Source organism: Oryctolagus cuniculus, chromosome 3 (genome assembly GCF_964237555.1).
Source record: "Oryctolagus cuniculus chromosome 3, mOryCun1.1, whole genome shotgun sequence".
Taxonomy (NCBI): Eukaryota; Metazoa; Chordata; class Mammalia; order Lagomorpha; family Leporidae; genus Oryctolagus; species Oryctolagus cuniculus.
The window spans coordinates 63,902,979-63,926,531 of NC_091434.1; the positions used below are offsets into that span (position 1 = coordinate 63,902,979).

The following is a 23,553-nucleotide window of genomic DNA, read 5'->3' on the forward strand; positions in this document are numbered from 1 at the left end:
TAAAGGAAGGATTGGAGAGTCCTTTGAAATTACTCATAAAAGCTACCCATGCTCACTTAAGATGTACTTTGTTGTTAAATAGGCTGGATAGCTTAAGGACAGAACATTGTAAATCTGAAGTCTGATCTAGAACTCTGAAAATTGTATGCAATGGTGTCACTATCTAGTAAAAATGGGAATTATCTTTGAATCACAGAACACTTTGGAGACGATGAGGATAGGGAGTGAGTTTACCTAACTCAATCATCAGTCCTGGATTACCAGCTATTAAAGGTACTTAATCTTGATTTACATCATATAAACTTCTTTCCCATGCAGTGTCTTAATATTGAAAAGGACAAGCTGGTTGAGACTACCACGGTTCCAAGTGCAGAAGTCAAACTGACAGAAGTTGACAACAATTATCATTTCTACTCGTCGGCTCCCTCACTGGAAAAAGAAGATAACTGCAGTGCGCATTTTCTTAGTGCTTTTGAGGATTCTTTCGGCAGCATCCTCTCCGCAGATGACCCCGCCCAGCTGAGCGTGAACTCAAATGCCACATTAAACACAGATTTTGGTGATGAATTTTATGCTGCCTTCATAGCTGAACCCAGTGTCAGCAACAGCATGTCCTCTGCTCCCATCAGCCAGTCACTCTCTGAACTTCTAAATGGGCCTATTGATGTTTCTGACCTATCCCTTTGTAAAGCTTTTAACCAGAACCACCCTGAAAGCACAGAATTCGCCGACTCTGACTCTGGCATTTCACTGAACACAAGTCCCAGCATGGCATCACCAGAACACTCAGTGGAATCTTCTGTCTGTGGAGACACACCACTTGGCTTCAGTGATTCTGAAATGGAAGAACTAGACAGTACCCATGGGGTTGTCAAACAGAATGCTTCTAAAACACAGCCAATACATTCTTCTGGGGATACAGTACAACCCCTGTCACCATCTGGGGGGTACAGTGCTCCAGTGCACAATGCCCAATGTGAAAACACACCAAAGAAGGAAACGCCTGGGAGTCCCAGTCCTCGAAAAACCCCATTCACAAAAGACAAACATTCAGGCCGCTTGGAGGCCCATCTCACAAGAGATGAACTTAGGGCAAAAGCTCTCCATATCCCATTCCCTGTAGAGAAAATCATTAACCTCCCTGTCGATGACTTCAATGAAATGATGTCCAAGGAGCAATTCAATGAAGCACAACTTGCATTAATTCGAGATATACGTAGGAGAGGTAAGAATAAAGTGGCTGCTCAGAATTGCAGAAAAAGGAAACTGGAAAATATAGTAGAACTGGAGCAAGATTTAGATCACTTAAAAGATGAGAAAGAAAAATTGCTCAAAGAAAAAGGAGAAAATGACAAAAGCCTCCACCTCCTTAAGAAGCAACTCAGCACCTTGTATCTGGAAGTCTTCAGCATGTTACGGGATGAGCACGGGAAGCCGTACTCGCCTAGTGAGTACTCCCTGCAGCAGACGAGGGACGGCAATGTATTCCTTGTTCCCAAAAGTAAGAAACCAGATGTCAAACACTAGAGAGGGAGAATTTGGCCTTTTCTGAGCTAGTGTTTGTTGTTTGTACTGTCCTACTAAAAGCTCCTACTATGATGTGAAATGCAGAAATATACTTTATAAGTAATTCTATGCAAAATTATAGCCAAAACTAGTATAGAAAATACTATGAAACTTTTTAAAGCATTAAAATATCAATGTTGAATCAGCAGTTTCACTTTAACTGTAAAGTTAATTTCTTAGGACACCATTTGGGTTAGTAGCTTCTGTGTAAGTGTAAATACTACAAAAACTTATTTATACTGTTCTTATCTCATTTGTTACATTCATAGATTTGTATGATGATAATATGACATCTGGCTAAAAGCAAACTGGTGCAAAACTAACCACTATGTACTTTTTAATAAATACTGTATGAACAAAAAATGGCATTTTTATATTAAATTGTTCAGCTGTGGCAAAAATAATTAAAGAGGTTGTACTAATAAAGGCATATTGTGACTGTTGAATTATTTCCTTGGATTTATTCACACAGTATTTTCCGTAAGACATTCAGTTAACACATTCAGATGTTTTGCAGTTTCAGAATGCTTTCTTTGAAAATGTAAAGAATATAAAAGGCACTTTATACTGTTTCTGATACCAAGATTATAGAAAAATAAACTATATTGAAAAGGTATTTTTGTCTTCAACATCAGGTACATCTCAACCAAGGAAAATGCATACTTATGTGAAAATACAGATTCATTTGTTTCCATCAGTAGATGTATGTGTTGAATATGGACAAACCAGAATTAAGTTGGCAAGGCTATATGGAACATTAAAAGCTGTGGAAAGCGAGCTATTGTGATAGCTAGGAACAGTGGAAAGGACACAGCAAGCCCAAAGGCTGAGACACCATGGCTGAAGATGGGGCTTGGGACATGGCAGAACTGTATCTGCCTAGGGAACTATTGGCTGTGGTAACCTGAGGCAACATCTCAGTGGTTTTCGTAAGTCTCTATCTGGAGTAGGTGTTAGGCACAGCAGTCAAGATGCCCCTCTGGAGCTGGCCTTGTGGCGGATCAGGTAAAGCTGCCTGCAGTGCCGGCATCCCACGTGGGCACCTATTGGGAGTCCTGGCTGCTCAACTTTGACCCACCTCTCTCTCTTGACCTGGGAAGGCAGTGGAAGATGGCTCAAGTCCTTGTACCCTTGTACCTCCCACCCTTGTACCACGTGGGAGACCAGGAAGACACTGCTGGCTCATGGCTTCAGATCAGCTAAGCTCTAGCAGTTGCAGCTATCTGGGGAGTGAACCAGAGGATGGAGGATCTCTCTCTGCCTCTGCAGCGCTTTCAAATTAAAAAAAAAAGTGCCCCTCTGGGAGGCTTACATACTAAGAACGTCAGTATTCAAGTTCCAGCTCAGCTTCCAATTCCACTTCCTTCTGAACACCAGGAGGCAGCGGGTGGCAGCTCGACAACTACTTGGGTCCCTGCCACCCAGGTGGGAGTCTGGTTTCAGCCTGGCCTAGACCCAGTTGTTAACAGGCATTTGGGGGGTGAACCAGAAGATGAAAGTTCTCTTTGCCCTTCAGATTAAAAAAAAAAAAAAAAAAAAAAAAAAAAAAAAAAAAAAGTACCGTGTTGAGAATAAGGATGGTAGCAGAGAAAACAAGGAAGCTTGTTAGTTCAAAGGTAGAACTAAAATGGACTTTCTAATAGAATGAATATGGTGAATATGGGATAGAAATAGTGTCAGGGACTTGAATGTCAATTATTGAGGTGCCCAGGGATAGAGGAGATGGATGGAGATGGAAAAATGAGTTCTCCTGTCTGGACAGAGATCAGACATACTGAAGGAACAAAAACAGACCTCTCAAAATCCTTGGGAAATTTGTTTTCCAATAAACCATTCATGGCATTAATTCACTGCTTCACCTAAGCGTCTTAAGTATGTGTGTTTACAGTAAGTATCACATGTAAATAATTCACTTGAATCCTAATAGTTCACCAGGAGCAATATAGAGGTCCACCAGCCCTGGAACGAGACTACTTGGGCTTGCTGCTGTCAATTCCTACACTGACCTCCAGTAACTCACCCGTGCACTCTTAGGTCTGGTTCCTTACCTGCTAACAGTGTGCTGAACAACTCAACTCCTCAGAAAATACTGTGTCTAGCTTATAGTAATGGTATGTCAGCTTTCTTCAGTCTTGTATTAGATTATTGTGGTTACAAGTAAAAAGAAACTACTCAAATCAGCTTAAAAGAATTTTAGATGACTGGAAAGCTCAGTTGAAGATGAGTTGGATGAATGGTTTCAGCGATTCCGGTGCAAAGACTGTGTCCTGAGTATTTTTCTGTTCATGTCAATTCCTTCCAAATCCCAGCATTGGTGTTCCAGTGGGTTCAGGTGCCCACTATGCCGCTGTTATCCCATTATCAGAGCTCAGTTCCAGGTCTAGCTGTTCCAGTTAACAATCCGGCTTTCTGCTAATGCACCTGGGAAAACAGCAGCAAATGGCCCAAGTGGTTGGGTCCCTGCTGCTCCCCTTAAGACCTGGATGGAGTTCCGTTTTCTGGCTTTGGCCTGACCCAGCCCCTACTGTTGCCATGGGGGGAGGGGGGGGTGTAGAATCAGCAGATGGAAGATGTGTCTCCCTCTGTCACTCAGCCTTTCAAATAAAAGGTAGTGATTTATAGTTTTCCAACCTCAGGACATCATGAATAAAAGGACAAAAGTGAGAGTAGGAGTGGCAAGAATCTTGGCAGCAACCCTATCGAGCAAAACAGTGAGGTGGGTATGAACGTCAATTTGAGAGGCAGGGAGAGGTCTTTCATCCACTGTTTCACTCTTCCAGTGGCAGCATCTGTCAGGTGGGAATGGACCAGGCTGAAGCCAGGAGCCAAACTCAATCCTGGTATCCTACACGGGTGCAGGGGTCCAAGTACATGGACCATCTTTGCTGCTCTCCCAGGTGCATCAGCAAGGACCTAGACTGGAAGAGGGAGCAGCCAGGATCAGAACCAGGGATTCCTCACAGCACAACACAGGCCCCTATACTAGAAATCTTTTAACTGCAAGACAGTGCTTGCATTAAAACCCATTTTCTCAAGCCTGTTTTTGAGGGGAAGGAAGCAGCTCAGATGTACTTATCATACCCACATTTCTGTGATTAGTCCACAAAGCATATACAAAATTATTCCCATTTCAAGGATCTTTATCACAAGCTTCAATTTCCATTGGATGTTAATACTTGAGAACTGGGGAGAAAAGCATAATTCTGAGACAAACCCTCTAATCTTGGCATATTTCTCCCATCTATTAATTTGACATATGCTTCAGGATACTCCTAAGACAATAAACATCACTACAACCACAAAGACTATATAGATACCATGACGCTGGCACTAGGTTAAACTTCCAAGTTCATTATCACATTTAACCTGCAGACTCACTGACGATACGTATAGGCTCTATTTTACATAAAATTAGGTAAAAACAGTTCTTAATTGGTTAAGAATTTTGATGAGGAAAATTATTTTTGCTACTATTTAATGAAACTCAGCACTCTCCTCCAGTATTTCAGGCAACCAACTAATATTCAGTGCTTGTGACATTAATTTAACATCACAATTTTATCCAGATGGTTGCATACCTGAAAATATTTGTCACAGCTTTAAAGTGAGACCCAAATGTTAAAGCATGCATTACTGTGACAGAATTCTGACAAATTTCCCAATATACTGTTTATGCATATAAAAACATTTTAGAAGGAACTGCTGACATTTCAACTGCCAATGGGGAGCATGGATCTTGGGAATTACCAAGGAACTTGTCCAACCTCACAAAACTAAGGCAAAACCTAAGAATTAGAAACCTTAAATTTACTTACTATGACTGGTTTAATTCTGTAATTAATACACAGTTATTCTTAAGTGTTAAAAATTAACTGAAATGTGATCCCTGTTAAACATAAGAGTGGGAATAAGAGAGGGAAGAGATGCATAATTTGGGACATGCTCAAGCTGACTTGCCCCAAATGGTAGAGTTAGAAACATACCAGGGGATTCCAATTCAATCCCATCAAGGTGGCATGTACCAATGCCATCTCACTAGTCCAAGTGATCAATTTCAGTTCACAATTGATCATAATGAAAGGACTAAGAGTCAAAGGGAGCACATAAACAAGTCTAGTACCTGCTAACACTAACCAATGGAATAAATAAAGGGGAGAGTGATCCAACATGGGAAGTGAGATACTCAGCAGACTCATAGAATGGCAGATGTCCTAAATAGCACTCCGGCCTCAGAATCAGCCCTAAAGGCATTCGGATCTGGCTGAAAAGCCCATGAGAGTATTTCAGGCATGGAAAGCCAAGACACTCTGGCAAAAGATCTCTGCGAGTGAGATCCCAGTGGAAAGAACAGGTCTTCAAAGAAGGAGGTACCTTTCTCTGAAGGGAGGAGAGAACCTCCACTTTGACTATGACCTTGTCTAAACAAGATAAGAGTCGGAGAACTCAGAGGGCTTCCATAGCCTTGGAAACTCATGACTGGAGCATAGGGAGACTAATGATGCCATAGACAGGAGTGTCAATTGGTAAAGTCAACAACAGGAGTCACTGTGCACTTACTCCTCATGTAGGATCTCTGTCCTTAATATGCTGTGTATTGAGATTTAATGCTATAACAAGTACTCAAACAATATATTTCACTTGATGTTTCTATGTGGGTGCAAACTGTTGAAATCTTTACTTAATGTATACTAAACTGATCCTCTGTAAAAAAAAAAAAAAAAAAAAAAAGGAAATTATCAACTCCCAACTTGACTCTCACTGGGATTAAATATAATAGGTCTGATCTGATTTCATCATCATTTTAAAAAAATCATCTATTATTTTTCACTTTATGTTTCTGTGTGGGAGCAAACTGTTGAAATCCTTACTTAATGTATACTAAGCTGATCTTCTGTATATTAAGATAATCGAAAATGAATCTTGATGTGAATGGAAGGGGAGAGGGAGTGGGAAAGGGGAGGGTTGTGGGTGGGAGGGACGGTATGTGGGGGAAGCCATTGTAACCCATAAATCATACTTTGGAAATTTATATTCATTAAATAAAAGTTAAAAAAAAAAAAAGAAACCTTACATTTTCCTAGATCCTCATACCCAACTTACTAGAAATCTTTTGATGTTAAGGGACGTATACGTAACATGGAATACAAAACTACCTGTACTGTGACATAAATGTACATGTATTTCACTCATTACTGGCCCTTTATTAAACATAATGGTTTTGCACTGTGAATGTACTAAAACACTATTAAAGATCAACACCCTCGTGCATAACATCATTTACTATCAATCAGTATGGGCAATTTCCTACTTCCTAGCTTCCAGGGCTGTGACATAGTTGAAAGGGTGACAGGAAGGGAAATACACATCTTTTCACTGCCTAGAAGATTCCAACAGCTGGGGCTGCAACATGGGCAAGCGAAAGGCAGCAGCCAGGAGGATCTCCATCCAGGTCTCATGTGGCTGGCAAGGACACATTAGCAGGGAGCTGGAATGGAAGTGGAGTAGCAAGGACTTGAACTAGTGCTTTGACACAACGCAGGAACCACAGTGCTTAACCCGCTGTGCCCTTCCACTCCATGATCTCTATTGTTACCTAATATTACCATACTTGAAAATGCGGTAAATGGCATTACCTACTGCTTTCCCCGTTAACATTGTATAATCTATAGTTAACCAACCCATGTTAACAGGATCCCATCTTTGCAAATGAAAGCACTCATCTCTGCTACATGGGAGATGCAATGCTTCCTAAATGTTCAGCCTTTTAATAATTTCAAAATTAAGAGCATAAGAAATGTTTCCAGGGCTCAAAAATCAAACTGATAAAATACAATTCCTAATGATCACCTGAATGTAAGTGCAGTGCATCTATAAAACTAGTGACAGCAAAATGTTGTAACTTTATTGGTAAACTAGCCAAAACCTTCACCTAGCTTCAACTTACCAAGCACTACACTTAATTGGGAAAATTCACTCTTGTGGCTTGAAATCCAAATACATACACACTGCAAGTCAGGAACTATCACCAAACCTTTTCAGGTGGATTTTATGAAGGCAGCTTCTCCCAACTCACCCTCACCATGAAAACAATCAACTCCCAAGTCTAACCATACTTCCAATATGTGCAATCCCTTTTCATTTTAGCAGTTATACGTGTTCCTTCTTACTAACCTACTGGCCTAAATGCCTTGACTTTTCTGTGAAGTTCAGAACCTTGTATCACTAGGTAGCTCATGTACTCCACCCAAGACTTACATCCTTGAAAAGCAATATACTGTGATGCTAGCTTCTTGCTTAACTTTTCCCATGGCTGATTTCCCACTTAACGGACTCTGCATTTTTAAGATAACCCATGTAAAGACTCACATCCACACATGTATCAACACTGAAGCAACAAAACCACACACACATTTCTAAAAATATTTTAATGAAAAAGTTCTTTCTGTAAACATTTCGTTATACTACAAATGAAACATTTGATCCATTACAGACCACCTGAAAATCTTAAAAATCAGAACATAACCAAAGTTTTAGAAGTAATTTCAATTATTAGGTAGGCTTAATAACTCTTGTATTACCAACACATTTGCATGCTTGTTCACTGCTTTGTGAAATCAATTACCAGAACTCTCAATACTGTCATCAGAAATGTTTCAAATTGCAACACAATGGAACTCTTAAAAACCAAACCGAATTCAATTATGGAGATTTAACAAATGGACTTTATTTTACCATACAAATAGTCTTATAGGATATGAGCATAAAGTCAGCTTTTTAAGAAATGCACTAGAATCAGTAACCTAGAAATTTCATTTCCCACTTTTTTTGGTACTACAACTTGAGAACATGGTACTTATCAGAAATGACAATGGAACATGTTTTAATAAAATAATTTTATTTCATAAATGCAATGGACTGGGAAGAGCAATGCCTTTAAAAAGATAAGTTTTGTTATCTTCAGAAATTTGATGCAGTAAAACCATGTTGTGAAAAATTCATCATGAAAGGACTGTTACCTCATTTAACACTTCATTCCAGTAATGTGTCGAAACTGAGTCCTGATTTACACAGAGTCATCCACTTTTGGGAACAGACTGGCAAAGACTACTCACATAGAAAACGTATTTAAGTTGCAGACTAATTCCTACTGAGTGTATCCCCGAAAAGTTACTTGTAAATAAAAAAAATGCCACTATTAAACTTTTAGGGCAGTAAAAATAGCCCTTTAGGATCAGCAACTGAAGAGTAACGAGTAATTATTCTTTGGGAAAAGATCTTTTGAAAAAAGGAACATCAGTGTAATCAGACCTCCACTACTTCTAGTTACAAGATAACCAAAATGAGAACCAAAAATTCCCTGAATTTTATGAGTACTCATGGATGAGTGTGAGCCACTTAACCGGAGCCTATTTTTATATCTGTATCATCTGAGTTTTGAAGATTCATTTGAAAGAGCTGTTCCTGGCATGAAGATTAGTTTTATGTGTCTCTATGTAAGTCATGCTTATTACATAAACTACTTTCATTTAAAGTTGAGCTTATTCTTTCTCTAAAAATTGACTTCATGCTACAGATACTAAGAATTGTATATATGAAAAAGGGCCACATCTAACCTAAGGTGAATACTTCTGGCTATTGCAGGGGAATTTTAAAATATCTAATGTTTAAAATATACTGGACATGGTACCAAGATAATTTAACAGAAAATTTTGCCAACGGACCTACTAAATGGGGGGGCAAAGTTTAAGTTTCTAATATAAATTTGTAGGGAAATAAATGGTGTCAGGTTTACTGTGAGCTACCAACCTTACCCAGCCAGAAACCTTCGTATTTAAGATGGTAGGAAAGACATTCCTCATTTAGGCAAGTAGGGTTCTCATTCAACCTGTAAATCAGAAAGATTACTCTTACCTTGCTTTACAAAAAATTACTCTTTAATTAGTGAAAAAAAAATCAAATTCAAGCCTTACCTAATGCTTATTGCCCTTCCTTGCAGGTCTAAGTGCTAGACCTAGCAACTGTGGCAACTATCTCTCATTGATGTTCCAAAAGGCGAAGAGCTCCTTCCTGCTAGACTTTCTTCGATATTTCAGTTGTAATAAGCAGATTTAACTAGCTTTTGGAAAGTTGCTCACTATCATCATAGTATCTTATGCCTCCACTTCTCTGTAGTTGAAGCTCTTGCTGCTGCCTTGTCATTCTTTATTTATGCTGACTTGTCCATACTCAAAAGGCTGCTGAAGTCCTGTCTTAGGGAGTTTCCTTTGATCCACACTGTGCTTAAATAGTACATCTTAGGTCCTTTAAAGCTGGTTAAATCGCTCTCCTCATGGCTTACTTTTCCACACTGTTCGCAAGAGCTAAGCTAATACAACTTATAAACAGGTCACATACACAGACTTCACCTGCTTATAGGTTGCAAACATCAACTTACTGAAAAAATTTTCACTCAAACTAGTTCCAGAACACAGAAAGTTGGTTAATAGTACAATTAACCTCATATGCCATTAAAGGATACTGTCAAGGTTGTGTCAAACAGTTTTACAAACATAAAAACAGGAAATGTCCATCTCCCCCATTTTCAACCTTTATTGTATGAATAAAAGAACTTGAGACAATTTAGCTCGATTTTAATAAAATGTTTCCCAAGCATTTTGACCAGGTACCCAAGTTTATAAACATTGACAGTGTCCATTTATATAACCACACTTGAAGTTTGAAAGACTTAAACCATTTTCTAATATTAGCCTTTTTCTCCACTGCTTATTCACATATGCCCATTAACAAATGGAATGTTGTGTGTTACATTTATTGGTTTGTGAGTGTTTCTGGAAAACTGCATTATCTGTGGAGACCGATTCCCATGCTGGCATTGCATGCATCCAGATATTAATGCACAGAGGCACAAAATTAGAGCAACAAGAGAGCATATTCAAACACTAGCACGCCCCATTCCCCTTTTTATTGCTTTTTTTTGCTTAGTACTTCTTAAAACAAAAAAAAATAATCATCTCAAATTCAACGTTCAACTGCCAAAGAAAGTAACAGCAGGGCACATTCTTAGGGCTTGAGTGAAAAGTGTAAGCACTAGCTGGCGCAAAACAGTAGACATTTGTTTTTATATATATGATCGTATTATCTAAAACTCTTCTCAACCAGTTTTCCAAACACAGAACCAACACCAACATTATTTAGGTGAAAGGGTACACAAGATGAAACAGTGTCTTCTTTGGGAATTCCCACTACTCAAATTTCAATTCAGGGCTCCAAGAAGAGAAGCTTGTACTAAGCAACTATGCTACATTTCTGCTGCAGTAGGTTATTTTGGACAAGTATACCTAGACTGTATTTTGCTTGGTTTCACCCAGCAAAATGTATAGGGTACAGACAGGAAAGCATGCCAGCCAGTTAAAGGTTCAATAATACATGAATTTTATTCTCTTGCTGAGAGCTTGTAACCAACAAAAAAAGTAAACCATGGAAAATAATAAGATTTATGGGCCTCTTGTGCTTTAAAAATAAAGGTACCCAACTAATATGCTCAGATATAGCAAGCTTAGTGGTCCTATATTTTGAAGTGTTTAAGAATGGTTTTTAAGGTAGGAGTGGGAAAACACCCACTATCCTCCCTTCCCAGAATTTGAAGAGGGCGGTAGACATTCTTTTATACCCAAAAACTATGGCAGCAGTTCAAATGTGACCAAGGTAAATGTAGAATGGAGATGTTCTAAACACAGCTAGGACTCAGCAAATCTAACACACTAAAATCATAAGATTACAATTTGAAAGAAAATGCACAAAACCAAATAGGAATTTTGAGATTTTTTCATTTGAAGGTAATCTTAACGCTATTAAATTCACAAATATGCTAATTTAAATACCCAATCCTATTTATCTAAAACAGACATTGCAAACATACAAATATCTATTCTCTCCACATGTCAGTGCCCATTCATATCATGGTTTGGAAATGGGGAGAATAGATTCCCCTTAACCCGCAAGTCAGTAGGTGTTTCTTTACAGTTAACTTTAGCAAAATTCATACAAAATAGTAATTAACAATGATCTTCTTTACTTGTTAACTCACAAGGAAACACCTTCGAAACTGCATTGTGTTAAAGTTTCTGTACTAAAATGTAGAAAAACTGAACTACACAAATATTGAAAAGTTAAAAATTCCTTAATTTTTTATTCCTGGTACCACTACCACAATTTACAGGGCAATATACCTGATGTAATGAAAAGAAAAAGAAAAGACAAAGCTACAACAGATAAAAGACCTCAGGAATGTACATCTAATTGACACTACATTGCATTAATCAATAGCTGCACTTTTTGCAAACTGTGGCTATGACAGTCCTGAACAAGAAGGGTTTCCTGTTTAAGCTGCAGTAACTTTTCTGACTATGGATCATCGTTCCTTCTGTGGCAGATTTTTACAGTTCCTCTAATGCATTTGGGACGACTGTCTCAAAGTAACCTGCAGCTTTCCTGACAACTCCTCGCTCTCTCTCCTGCTAAGAACTGTAGCCTGTTGAATAATACAGGATAAAAAAATTATTACACTCAGTGAACATTTCCACATATTATCATCATCATTAAAAAAATTAAATTAAAAGATACCTACCCTTTTCTGTTTTTTTTTTTTTAGAACCTTCTGCTACCATATCCACCACTTCCACCACCAGATCCATAACCACCTGGAAATAACCATGTACAATTGAATATACATGATTTTTTTTTAATTAAAAAGTATCTAAACAATTTCCACGAAAAAAAAAAATTACTTACCACCATAGGGACTGCCCGAGCTTCTTCCACCAAAACTGCCCCCTTTCATGGGTCCGTAATTTGATTGCTGTTGTCCACTATAATTACCAAAATCATTGTAGTTTCCACCACCACCATAGTTACCTGAAATCACAAAGGTTTTATTTGTGGTTTATACACATAGTAATTATTTCTGCATTTTAACACACATAATTACCTTTTGAAAATCATAGTGGCATCATGCTTTACCACACATAAAGGCAGCTCTTTAAAAACAGATTTTATACAAGTACCCAACTCCCTCTACTCCAAATTCAAAGCCCCCATCAGACCCAAAATCCATCCTTATAGGTATAGAGGCCAGGATATTAGAGGAACCCTGTATTTTTTATGAGATGCTATGTACTTAAAGTACTCTTACACACACACACACTCCTCATAACTATTTTTAGTGTTCAATGTACCGATTCTGAAGCATTGTTTTAAACCATTAAGAAAAGCCTCATCATTTAATAAAGTACATCTGTGCATTGACGAACTATTTCTGTTAACCTAGATTCCAGGTAGTACCCTATTAATTTCAACAACTCTTGAGTACTCAATTTAGTTTTAATTTGTCCAGTTTAAAAGTACTTAAGAATTAAAAATTCACAAAAACTACTTTATTTAAGTGCAAAACAGGTACTACACACTAGTAATACTAGTAATTGTTCATACAGAAAATAAACTTCGTTATATTTCACTGTTTCCTGAAGACCCAATAAAGTTACAAAGAAATTCAATTTAATTAGCCACTAATATAACATTTTCAATTACAGAACAAGAATGTGATCAGTGCAACTACAAAAAATACTAAACATTTAAACAAGTAAAAGCTGACTACCTCCAAAATTTCCTCCTTCATTGTAACCATCATATCCTCCTCCTCCACCATATCCACCACCTTGGTTTCCATATCCTGGTCCACCACCATAGCCTCCTCTGCTGCTATAACCAGGACCACCACCATAGTTGCCACCTACAAAAAATTTTAGGCCAACAGAAACATCAATGATCAAGTTGCTGATTTCTATTTTCATGGTACATTTAAGTCACTGGCAAATATGCAAACAAGTTATCTAACACTGCAAAGCCTGGTAAGATACAATCAAAAGAACAGCAAGAACCTGGACTTCCAAGAATTATAATGAAAAAAATAAAAAAAGAAAAAAGATTATAATGAATTAACCATAAAAAAGTAGAAAAACCACAATTTTTTTGTTTTACAGAAGAAAATACAATAATATAATCTCAGACCCTTAGCACAACTGCTAGCACAATTTGGTTGGCTACAAATGAGTGCTATTTTATAGGCTCTAGGGAGGAAAAAGGCTTATGCTATGGGAATAGTTTAGTATACTCTTATCAAGATCCTCAAGTTTCAACTGAAACTGCAAGGATTCAAATACTTCACAATTTCACAGTATAAAATAGTTAAACTATCAATTAAGAAACTTACCATCACCTCCAAAACCATTGTAACCACCATCACCTCCTCCATAACTTCCTCTGCTGCCACCACCTCCACCACCATAGCCTCCTGGAGAAAAGGTAGGAATTAAAATTATACATTCAATTTAACATTAAATTCTAGGCACACTTCTACTCAAAAATGAAAACAATATCCTACCTCTTCCACCAAAGTTTCCACCGCGGCCAAAATTACCTCCACCACCTCCAAAGTTTCCTCCACGACCCATAAAGTTGCCAGATCCCCCTCCACGGCCTTTTAACAGAGGCAAGGAAAAATTTTTTAAATGTTACAAATACCACTCACTCATATCTATTGTTTATCTATTTTTGGTTCTACTCACCTCTTGGTGATCCAGCAGCAGACTGCATCTCTTGTTTAGAAAGGGCCTTTTTCACTTCACAACTATGCCCATTAATAGTGTGGTATTTCTGAACTGAATTTTTTTTAATCAAAACAAAAAAATGTTATTTTATGTTCACAAAAGCATATATAACGATATCCTTTGTCATTACTTAACACAATAAAACATTATCAAGAAGGCAGTAACTTTGCAGTGTGAATGAAGGAAGTGTTCTGGGATGTAAATGTTCTTTTCCTTGATCCAGATGCTGGTTACACAGGTGTAGACACTTTATGAAAGTGAATGTTACACTTTATATGCTACTGAACACAAAATTACAAGCAATTTAATATATTTCATTCAAAACAAAACAGAGAATCACTTCTGCTTCTTCATTCAAGTCCTGATAAATTGCTACTTACCAACGATTTTATCAACTGTATCATGATCGTCGAAAGTTACAAAAGCAAATCCTCTTTTTTTCCCACTCTGCCTGTCTTCCATAACTTCTATGGTTTCAATCTTGCCATACTTCTCAAAGTAGTCTCTCAAATTATATTCCTCTGTATCTTCTTTAATACCACCAACAAAAATCTTCTTCACTGTCAGATGGGCACCAGGCTTTACCGAATCCTACAAACAAATTATGTTAAGCCAAAAAAGAAAAACACACTACAATTTCATGCATTACACAATACGGCATTAAGATACCTCTCTAGAAACAGCTCTCTTTGGTTCCACAACACGCCCATCAACCTTGTGTGGTCGAGCACACATTGCTGCATCCACTTCTTCAACACAAGAGTAAGTCACAAAACCAAAGCCCCTGGAACGTTTCGTTTGGGGGTCTCTCATTACCTACAAAATAAAAATTTTAAGGCCCTGAAGTCCATCTCCACAAGTCCTCTCTCTACCCCCTCCAATCTTGTTCCCTTAGTAACTTACCACACAATCTGTGAGTGTGCCCCATTTCTCAAAATGTTCTCTCAAACTATCATCCGTAGTTTCAAAGCTCAGACCACCAATAAACAGTTTCCTCAACTGCTCTGGTTCCTTTGGATCATGGCCCTGAGAAGAAAAAACAGTTTTAATTATTTCAAGTAATAAACGGCCAATGATAAAGCTTAAACTAAGAATCAAAACTCCCGTCACACTAGCAATTTGTCTAGTTTTTAAGGAGAAAATGGATTTCAACTGTTTCAGGGAGTAAAAGGTTGCCAAGGAAATCACAAGTAGGGTTTCAAATAACTTCCCCCTCCCCCAAAACAGTATACCAGAAAAATTTTAAGTTACAAATTTGTGCCTGAGGCTTTTAGAAGTTACTATTGAGAAGTCATTTTTCTAATAATGTTGCAAAAACAATGTTTTCACAAGTGCCATTTACACTTCATCTCCACTGCAATAAGCATTTAATTTTAAATTACAAAACAGAAACACAACTGTAAGGTATTGAGTGGCAAATTTACAGAAATTCATCGGCGTCCATTAAGTCAACAAACACTCGTAGAATAAACCCGCATGACCCCCAAAGTCGACCAATATTAGATAACTATAATCAAACTGATGTATGCTACAAAAATTACCTATCTGCACTTAATATGGTAAACAATGCCAAATACAACACATTCATTTTATTTGAAAAACAAACTGCAAGTGCTAGAGGGCACACATGTTATAGCTCCCCAATGCCTGCAAGTCTGAAATGGAACTGATCTAGCCAAAGCCGGAAGTCTCCCAGCAACTATCCATGCCTTCCACGTGTGCGGTGCAACCCAACTGAGCCATCCTGGCTGCTTCCTAGGCTCCACTTCAGTCCAAAACTAAAGCCTGGAGAGGGAAATCGAACCCAGGAACTGCCATGTGGAGCGCCAGCTCCGATTTTAGAACCACAAAAACCTGGCCAATTTGAACTAAGTTACATTAGGTAAAGTATATGCTCATGCTAGACGAATAGAGCACAGTTAAAACAGAAACTGAAATTAAAAAATAAAAGCTTACGATGGCCCTGAAATTACCCTATAATTTCATAGGTATCTTTAATAAATTGTATCAACTGCCAATTAATGCATTAACATTCCATTCATCTCAAAAAAGGCGTACTTTAATTTCTAATGACTTCCTGCGCCCGCTAAAGAGAAATGTTAACAGTAACGTACGATAGACTAGGAAAAATATTAACAGCCTAAAGCATTAATTCATCTTCAAGGCTGATTAATTGTGCGCCAAATCGAAGAAAAATTAGACTCCACATAAAATTATCATAAACACACAAAAATCTCAAAATGGTTGTAGTGCTCAAACAAAACGCCAGGAAAGCCAACTCCAAAAATGGGAAAACACAGAGATCGAGATTTAAGTTCCTACTTAGCATTTACACCGAAATCCTTAAAACAAAGTATTTCGCCCACTCGACGACCCGATAATTGTTAACTCAGAGTACTACAACAAAAATGGGCTAGGCTAGGTTTTTAATCGGCAAACTTTTGAAAAAAATCTCGTTATTTCAAATGGGTGTTAGGAAGAACGGGCCGGAGAAGGGCCGACTGTTCAGCGAGCAGCTCGGTGCTGGCGCAGGAACCACACGGCCCGGCCTCAAAAGCAGCACGACGCCCCGAGCGGCGAGGCGGTTTGCGCCATTTTCGGCCCGGCCGCCGCCTCCCGCTTCCCTCCAATCCCGCGCTCTCTTCCGCGGCGGCCCAGCGAGGCGGCGGCCATTGCGGGCCAATGCGCCATTTCGTAACGCGGCAGCGGATCAATGTCAATGTGGCCGACGCCCGCCTGCTCACTTGCCCGGATGTGCCTGCTCGTCCCCACCCCTCCCCCCACCGCCTCCTCCCAACCGCTCCCGCCGAAGCCCGCCATGCCGCCCTCGGCCTCGCTCCGGAGGCCGCGCATCCAGCGGGCCGGTTCCCTTCCCAAAAGCCTCCCCCAGCCCCGCCGCCACTCCTAAGGGGTCTCCCTGTGCGGCCGAAAGCGAAGAGGGCGAAGGGCCCTGAAACGGCCTCTGGCGCCCGCTGCCTTCCCCTCCCCCCCCCACCGCTCGTCTCAACGCAGAGCGCGGGACGGCCGCCCTGGTCTACCCGGCCTCCCCGCTCCCACCGAGCCAGGTCCCCCACGCCGGCCACTACCCGTCAACCCCCCACTCTCCCCCTAATACCTCCTCCCCCCGGCGGCGGCGGCGACGGCCGGAGTCGGGCTGGGGGCGACCGGGCGGCGGTTTTACCTCCATTTTGAGACCGGACTCGCCTCTTCCAACTCGAGTTCAATATGGGACCGAGAGGAAGAGGCGGGGCCAGCCGTCACGTGATGCGCTATCCGCGCGCCGCCGGTTTGGCGGGAGGCGGGGCGAGCTGAAAAAGAGGGGCGTGGCCAAGCGGGCGCGAAGAGGGACCCAGCAAGCGGATTGGCCGCCGGAGAACGGAGGCGCGGGAGCGCGCGCGCTTTGCCAACCTCCAATGCAGCACCGCCCTTGCCGCCGTTCGCGCCCAAGCGGCTGTCGTGACGTCAGCGCGGGCTAGGCCAATGGCAAGCGCCCACGACGGGAGAACGCCTCGTGACCGCGCTCGCTGAAGAGAAAGGCCTTTCCCTTTCTTCTCGGGCCTCTCTCCCCCTCCCCCACGCATGCCTCTCGGTCTCGGTCTCCATTTCCGAATTCATTCCATTGCCCAGCGTGAAATAAAAGCACACTTTCTATCGTAATTTACAGTTGCAGGAAAGGCCTGTCGGGTCTCCGGTTTCCGAATGCCAGGGAGCAATGTTTGTGCCTGCGACAGCCATTTCCTAGAGCTGTACTGAACAGCCCTGCGACACAGACATGTATGAATCGTAGGCACTCTGGACAGGCCTCAAGACGCAGCTGAAATACTGAACGTGCGCCCTTAACGCCCTCAGGCAGGACTGGTGAGGTCAGCTCTTCAGTGGTCTCAAGAAACATGTCGGGGTTGTTTTCTAGTGCTCTCCCAGCTGGTGTAGACAGAGCTGAAGCCTTGCTCTAGGGAACAGAATTTAAGGAGCTGAGACTTCCAAAAAAGCACAGTCGCCACGTAGGCCGCATATTCCTGAGGAATTTTTACTTTAACATGATCACCTGTTTCTAATGGTAAAGTATAATGAGCAGGATGACCTAGCCAAGTATTTTTAAATGGTTTACTGAGCTTTAGTCTTACTTTTTCAGATGAACGTGGGCATGGGGTTAGATGATTTTCCAACCCCTGTAGCAGCTATAAATTAATGCTATGAGAATCCATATTGAGGCAAAGTTAGCTGATACAAAGATGACTACAATTAACAAGGCTTTTTTCCCAGGTAGGGGATTCCTTGTATTTTAACTTAGTAGCCTTTGTGACCAGCTTGTTTAGAATCGCTCTGGCTCTCACTTGGGAACTTAGAAATCTAATAATTTATATCCTAAATTGAAGAAAAGCTGATTAAACAGGTGGGAAGTGATGACGCTTGGCATTTACAAAAGGAGAATGCAAAAGAGTAACAATTTGTCGATGATAATTACCTAGTATTGCACAAAGAGGACTGGCATATTTGGAAAACGTGCACCCAGGGGACAAACACCGGTCCCTAGACCATAATGTAACTTGGATGAAATAACCTTCCAGACTAGCCACTCCGTTGCTGTGATGCCATTATCACAAGCAAACTTGCTTAGTCTATTTATGAACTGCTCTTGATAGCCAGAAAAATTTATAGCCTTAGTGCATACCAAGAATTTGTGTATACCCAGAATTTTTTAGTCGGATTACCATGAGATAGTCCTGATACCTTCAATTCTGAGTATGTAAAAAAAAAAACACCAAGATTAATTCAGATTTGTTATTTATTCTGAATATACATGACTTTTAGACATTAGCTGTTGTGTATGTTCTTGTCTAAGTTTACCCTCAACAGCTTTGATGTTGCCTGGTAGAGCAAAGGCTTGAACTTCGGATGTTGTCAGCGTGTAGAGCCCTCTCTTCCGCATGCTCACCCTCTCTAAATTTGTATTTATTTATTTATTTTCATTTTCTAGGCAGAGAGACAAAGGGAGATCTCCCCAAATGCCCACAGCAGCCAGGGTTGGGCCAGCCTGAACCCAGGATCCCTGAACTCCATCCAGGTCTCCCAAGTGGTATGCAAGGACCTAAGCCTGCTTCCTCCCAGGGAGTGCATTAGCAAGGAGCTGGATCAGAAGCTGAGGGGCTGATACTCAAATTAGAAGCTCTGATATGGGATGCAGGTAACTTAACTGCTGGGCATACCCAACATCTGCCCCATTGACTCACTGAAATGAGAGAAAAGAGTGCGCTGGCTGAGAAGGGAGTAAGAGTCCTAGGGTGGGATGGGTGTCACACAGACTTTGTGATCTATATTAGGGTATCTCAAGTGCTTTCACTTCATGACTGAGAGACAGCTAATATGTGGCACACTGGAGTAAACCACAAAATATTTGTTGATGATATCCAATGATGGCTAAAACAATGTTTTATTTAAAGTGTGTAGTTTTTATGAGGCTGGCGCTGTGGCTCACTTGCTCACTTGTGGCTGCAGCGCCAGCATCCCATATGGGTGCCAGGTTCTAGTCCCGGTTGCTCCTCTTCCAGTCGAGCTCTCTGCTGTGGCCCGGGAAGGCAGTGGAGGATGGCCCAAGTGCTTGAGCCCCTGCACCCTCATGGGAGATCAGGAGGAAGCACCTGGCTCCTGGCTTCAGATCAGCGTAGCTCCAGCCGTAGCGGCCGTTTGGAGGGTGAACCAACAGAAGGAAGCCCTTTCTCTCTGTCTCTCTCTCCCACGGTCTAACTCTATCTGTCAAAATAAATATATATATAAAAAAATTTTTTAAGTATGTAGTTTTGATTTAAAAATGCAGAGTATTAGGAAAGATATTAAATCTTGAATTTGTGTAAAAGTTTCAAATAAAAGCATTCCTTTTTTTTTTTTTTAAGATTTATTTTATTTATTTGAAAGTCAGAGTTAGACAGGGAGGAGAGGTAGGGAGAAAGAGGTCTTCCTTCGGATGGTTCACTCCCAGTTGGCCGCAACGGCCGGAGCTGCACCCATCCAAAGCCAGGAGCCAAGAACTTCTTCTGGGTCTCCCACACAGCTACAGGGGCCCAAGGACTTAGGCCATCTTCTACTGCTTTCCCAGGCCATAGCAGAGAGCTAGATCAGAAGTGGAGCAGCTGGGTCTCGAACCGGTGCCCATATAGGATGCTGGTGTTTCAGGCCAGGGCTTTAACCTGCTGCGCCACAGCGCTGGCCCCAGCGTATTATGTTTTTATTTGATCAACTAGACCTGATTCCTGTGAATATATTTGGGTATTAAATGTTATAGTTAAAATGGTTTTATGCAGTTTCTTTATTTTTTTTTAAGATTTATTTATTTGAAAGGCAGAGTTACAGAGAGACAGAGGAAGAGAAGGAGAGAGAAAGGTCTTCCATCCACTGGTCCACTCCCCAAATGGCCACAATGACCAGAGCTGGGCCAGGAGCCTCTTCCAGGTCTCCCACATGGGTTCAGGGGCCCAAGGACTTGAGCCATCTTCTACTGCTTTCCCAGCCACAGCAGAGAGCTGGATTGGAAGTGGAGCAGCCGGGTCTCACATGGGTACCCATTTGGGATGCCAGCACCACAGGTGGAGGCTTTACCTGCTACGCCACAGTACAGTTTCTAATCCAGACTTTTTAATGATGAATTCCTCATATTATGAATAGTCATTCTCAGTGATAGACTCTGATCACATAAGTGGGTGATAAAATATTTAAAACCTTTTTATACAGCCATTCAAAATTTACAATTGTAATTATATTTAAAGAATCTAACAACTCTTCCTTTTCTTTTATTGACAAATGTGGTTTCATGTGATAATGCAAATGGATTTTAAATCTCAAAGTATATTTTTATATCAAAATTTTAACATTGAAACTCTAGCTTTCAGAACATGCATACCTGTCAATAGCTAGCCTGGACATCATTAAAAAGTACTAGCTGCAAAGGGATAGAAACAGCCAGAAATTCCATCCAGGTCTCCCATGTGGATGACAGGGACTCCAGTACCTGACCCATCATCTGCTGCTTCGCAGGCACAGTACCATTTTCCTGGGTTAGAAGTGGATCAACAAGGACTCAAACCAGAACTCCAATATGGGATGTAGCCATCAGTTTACCCAGCTGAGCCACAATGCTGGTCTCTCATGGATTTCAGATTTTTTTCAGATCTAAGAATATTTGCATATACATAATATGATCTCTTAGGGATAAGACCCAAGTCCAAAACCAAAATTCATTTATGTTTCATATATACATAACCTGAAGTTACAGTGTTTCCAGTGAGCCTATGTTTTGCATGAGACTTGTCACATAAAGTCATGTAGAATTTTCTACTTGTGTCATCATTCAAAAAGCTTAAGATTCTGGAGCATTTTGGATCAGGGATACACAATGTATATACAGATTTGGCCATAGTCAACAACTTAATGTGTAAACCTCTGCATTTTCTTCTTGGCCTAATCAATGCATAGTATATATGAACCAAATATTATTTGTTTTCTTTCTACAAAACTATATCTAATCAGATTAATCTGAAGTTCTCCTCCCTCCCACATTTAGTAAAGTCATTTATTGAACACTTGACTATGTTCTAGGCAATGCTGGTTGTTGGAAATTCGTAATAGTTGCTGATACCAAATGCTCATTATGTTCCTTGTACGGTGCTTACCACCTTTATGTTCTCAATCTTATTTTCTTGTTTATTTATTTTTATAAGATTTATTTGAAAGGCAGAGTTACAAAGAGGGAGAGACAGAGATGAGAAAGAGAAGTTCCATCTCCCGGTTCACTCCCCAAATGGCTGCGTCAGCTGGGGCTGTGCCAGGCTGAAGCCAGGAGCCCAGAGCTTTCTCTGGGTCTCCAACATGGGTGCAGGAGCCCAAGCACTTGAGCCATCTTCTACTGCTTTCTCAGGCACATTGTGACCATTTGGGGAACCCAGATAGAGTTCCTGGCTCATGACTTTCACCTGGCTCAGACCTGGCTTTTGTGGTCATCTGGGGAGTGAACCAGTGGATGGAAAATCTTTCTCTCCTACTCTGTCACTCTGCCTTTTAAGTAAATATTTTTTAAAAGAGAGTTTATTTATTTACTTGACAAGTAGAGTTACAGAGAGAGACAGAGAGAAAGGTTTTCCTTCCATTGGTTCACCCCCAAAATGGCCACTACATCTGGAACTACACCGATCTGAAGCCAGGAGCCAGGTGCTTCCTCCTGGTCTCCCATGCGGGTGCAGGGGCCCAAGTACCTGGGCCATCCTCCACTGCCCTCCCGGGCCACAGCAGAGAGCTGGACTGGAGGAGGAGCAACCGGGACAGAATCCGGTGCCCATATGAGATGCTGGCGCCGCAGGCAGAAGATTAACTGAGCCACAGCGCTGGCCCCAAATAAATATTTTTTTTAAAAGTTATGTTGAAGTAAAGATTCTGTCATTCTATCTATCTCATTCATTACCTTTTTTAAATTTTGTTTTTATTTATTTGAAAGGCAGATTGAAACAGAAGAGACAGAGAGATCTTAGATCCATTGGTTCACTCCCCAAATGTCTGCAAAGGCCAGATTTGGGCCTGGCCTAAGCCAGGAGCCCAGAACTCCAGCCAGGTCATAGGTGGCAGGGGCCCAAGTACTTGGCTCATCTTCTGCTACTTTCCTAGGTGATTAGGGAGGTGGATTGGAAGCTGAACAGCCAGGACTTGAACCTGTACCACACATATATGAGATGTTGGGGGGGGGGGTCACAGCAGCTTATCATACTGCATGCTGCAACGCAATGCTGGCCTCTCATGACCTTTTTTTTTTTTTTTTAATCATATCTTCAGAGACTCATATAATGCCTGGCTTCATAGTACTCATAGTATTTTGAGTAAATTAATGAATGAATGAGGAGTGAAATATTTTGGGTCCCCTCAAGGACCCAGCAGATCTACTTATTCTTTTGTGAAACATTGAGCAAAATGAAAATGCAGAACCCTTTGTTAAAAAAATTTAAAAATTTCAAGGATATTAGCCAAACCAGGACCCTTTTGAGCTAAGGGCCTTGTGTGCCTGCACAGATCATATACCCATGAGGCTGGCCTGGCGCCCAGTGTGATGCCCTGGTTAGAGAACTCTTAGACTCCTGTGAGCTATTTATTCCTTTGCCATTTTGCGATTATCTCCACTTCCTCACAGCCACTCTTTTCTTTTTCTTTCTTTCTTTATTTGTTTATTTAATTAGTTAGTTTATTTATTTATTGACAGGCAGAGTGGACAGTGAGAGAGACACACAGAGAGAAAGGTCTTCCTTTTCCATTGGTTTACCCCGCAAAGGCCGCTGCGGCAGGTGCA

At 40.7% G+C, this 23,553-nt stretch overlaps 2 protein-coding genes and 1 long non-coding RNA gene across 30 annotated transcripts in view; 2 read left to right on the top strand and 1 right to left on the bottom strand.

Annotated features, from left to right (window-relative positions):
• Positions 1 to 2,012, top strand: part of NFE2L2 (NFE2 like bZIP transcription factor 2) — a 186,040-nt gene extending 184,028 nt beyond the window's left edge. For all 25 annotated transcript variants that reach the window (XM_051849400.2, XM_051849399.2, XM_070070626.1 and 22 more), the window contains one exon: positions 319 to 2,012. In XM_051849400.2, coding sequence (XP_051705360.2) covers positions 319 to 1,527 — 1,209 coding nt within the window. In that variant the 3' untranslated portion in view covers positions 1,528 to 2,012. The remainder of the gene's footprint in view (positions 1 to 318) is intronic.
• A 5,964-nt stretch (positions 2,013 to 7,976) lies between these two features.
• Positions 7,977 to 17,642, bottom strand: HNRNPA3 (heterogeneous nuclear ribonucleoprotein A3). 4 transcript variants are annotated; one of them, XM_070070646.1, is made up of 11 exons: positions 17,413 to 17,642; positions 15,135 to 15,257; positions 14,901 to 15,047; positions 14,612 to 14,822; positions 14,190 to 14,282; positions 14,006 to 14,101; positions 13,835 to 13,915; positions 13,220 to 13,354; positions 12,358 to 12,480; positions 12,194 to 12,266; positions 7,977 to 9,451 (listed from the first exon to the last, which is right to left on the bottom strand). In XM_070070646.1, exons 1-10 carry the CDS (start codon positions 17,416 to 17,418, stop codon positions 12,214 to 12,216), a joined length of 1,068 nt encoding a protein of 355 aa, XP_069926747.1. In that variant the 5' UTR covers positions 17,419 to 17,642; the 3' UTR covers positions 7,977 to 9,451; positions 12,194 to 12,213. The 4 variants fall into 4 exon arrangements, with proteins under 4 accessions (XP_069926747.1, XP_017198439.1, XP_008257006.1 ...); XM_017342950.3 differs by having other exon boundaries at positions 17,347 to 17,511; XM_008258784.4 differs by having other exon boundaries at positions 8,445 to 12,097.
• Positions 17,643 to 17,957: 315 nt separating this feature from the next.
• LOC138848973 (uncharacterized) lies at positions 17,958 to 19,421 on the top strand. Its single transcript, XR_011387231.1, has 2 exons — positions 17,958 to 18,094; positions 19,210 to 19,421. It is a non-coding gene; the product is annotated as an uncharacterized lncRNA (long non-coding RNA).
• The last annotated feature ends 4,132 nt before the right edge of the window (positions 19,422 to 23,553 follow it).

What these genes read in the sequence shown, in the direction of transcription:
- HNRNPA3 (XM_017342950.3), bottom strand. Translation starts at nt 17,418, where the DNA reads ATGGAGGTAAAACCGCCGCCCGGTCGCCCCCAGCCCGACTCCGGCCGT. An exon ending in TACAGTTGATAAAATCGTTG is followed by an intron (nt 14,283 to 14,611) that starts GTAAGTAGCAAT and finishes AAAAAAATTCAG; the next exon opens with TTCAGAAATACCACACTATT. An exon ending in TGAAGGAGGAAATTTTGGAG is followed by an intron (nt 12,481 to 13,219) that starts GTAGTCAGCTTT and finishes TTGTGATTTCAG; the next exon opens with GTAACTATGGTGGTGGTGGA.